General features: G+C 34.4%; 1 protein-coding gene across 1 annotated transcript in view; it reads right to left on the bottom strand.

Annotated features, from left to right (window-relative positions):
• The window catches only part of LOC142349737 (uncharacterized), a 27547-nt gene extending 27321 nt beyond the window's left edge, over positions 1 to 226 (bottom strand). Inside the window, exon 1 of the mRNA XM_075401480.1 lies at positions 105 to 226. Coding sequence (XP_075257595.1) covers positions 105 to 147 — 43 coding nt within the window. The 5' untranslated portion in view covers positions 148 to 226. The remainder of the gene's footprint in view (positions 1 to 104) is intronic.
• Positions 227 to 1856: the final 1630 nt, after the last annotated feature.

The following is a 1856-nucleotide window of genomic DNA, read 5'->3' as shown; positions in this document are numbered from 1 at the left end:
TTGCAGCCCACTGTCCTCAATTCAATAAATTAATTACTCACTTTTTCGAAGAGTAATCTACACTAAGTTTCAGAAAAGTGGGTTGTTCAAATTTGTCTACATACCTTTTGAGACGATAACCAAAAATAAAGAACTGAATATAAGCATGATTAAGCAGAATTTATTTTATAGTTTTCAGAACTATGATGTAAAATGCATACTGTTAAGTAATTCTCTTACGAGTTACGCTCCTAGTGACAGCCTCGAATTATTTCAATTTGAATTAGAGTTAACTCTATTTGCTCAACTGATTGTTGTCAACTAACAAAACAAACTATTTTGTATGACTTGAAGGTTTTTGCTATTAGAGTAAAACATAGGTTTGTCTCCATTTCACAATAGGATCAGATTAATTACTCTATTCTGTCTTCCCTCTCCCCATTTCCGTAAATATATGTTTTTCACACGTCTTAAGCTGGCAAAAATTTCCTGCCCTGCCCGAGACCGAACAATAATATTGCAACATCATGCATTATTCTTGCAAAGGGACGTTAACTCTGCAATTTTGCAAGACGCTGCTTATCTGCAAGATTCTTAAAGGTTGTTTCCGGCTAAGCTCTGCTCTCATTGGTTCTTATTGGCGCATTATTCTTCCATCTTGCACAAAAATATAGATGCGTGTATTCCACAAGATCGATTCCGCATAAATATGTGAAATGAAAAGAAAACATAATTTAAGTAGTTAACGATAAATCATTATTAATCTTTTGCACAAGACTAACACAACTTGAGAACTATCTAAAAATTTCAAATTGTTTTTCCGTAGTTTTGGAGTTTACTCAATTCAACGTTTCGATAAGATTTCTTTGAAAACATTTCTGTTATTTGATAACAACATTCAGTTTCTTAGATTCACTTACGTTTCGTTTAATTTCTTTGACCTTATACACTCTTATTTCGGACAGAAAATAAGTTAAGATTTGTAGGAACGTGAAATATGCTCATCCCGCTAGTATTTGACTTTTTTGAGCTCCGACGTATATTTGGTGTTCCCTATGCGCTTTTCTGATATTAATAATGCAGAACTGCAAGATTTTGAAAGTAACTTTGCAAACTTTTTGCAAAAATGAAAAAGCATCTGAACATCATCTGATAAACGAACACCAAAGCCAACTCTCACCCCTTCTGCATTTTGTTTAACGTAAAAAAAATAAAAATAGCGCACTCTTTAGGGGGGAAATTCTAGTATCTTGTTCAGGATTAGAGACAAATTTGTTTGTGAGATATTTTTGTACTATTCTACCCGCAGAAAAATTGTTTCCAAAATGTTCAGTTATAATTGTAATTTAATTTCTGTTATAGTAAATTATATCTGAAATATATTTACCAAAAAGTGAGAGAAAATTGATTATCAATCAATTAAAATTACATAAAATTGAACGGATTAATTAATTATAAATAATTTAAATGCGCAATTATAATTAATTATATCTAATTCAAAGACAAACAAATTGATGTGAGAATGCACACGCGGAAAAGGCACACGTTTCTTCTCGCTGTAAGTTTCAGAGCAATAGATTTTCTCCCAGCTCAGGTTTCATCACACCATACATTCGCCAGGCTCAAATGCTTTCACGACAGACCTCCGCCAGGCTCGTTTTTTTCACACAAAAACTACGCCAGGCTCAATTGTTTTCACACCAGACCTCCGCCGGGCTCAATTGTTTTCACACCAAACCTCCGCCGAGCTCAATTGTATTTACAGCAGACCTCCGCCGAGCGCAATTGTATTCATAGCAGATACGCATCCAGCGTCCTCCGAGTTGAAAAATAATCACAGCAGCCCTCCGCTTATCAAACAAGTAGACGTTGTAATT

Source organism: Convolutriloba macropyga, chromosome 11, assembly GCF_964194025.1.
Source record: "Convolutriloba macropyga chromosome 11, txConMacr16.3, whole genome shotgun sequence".
NCBI lineage: Eukaryota > Metazoa > Xenacoelomorpha > Acoela > Convolutidae > Convolutriloba > Convolutriloba macropyga.
Note: the sequence above shows the minus strand (reverse complement) of the source record. Positions and strands in the feature narration are given on the sequence as shown.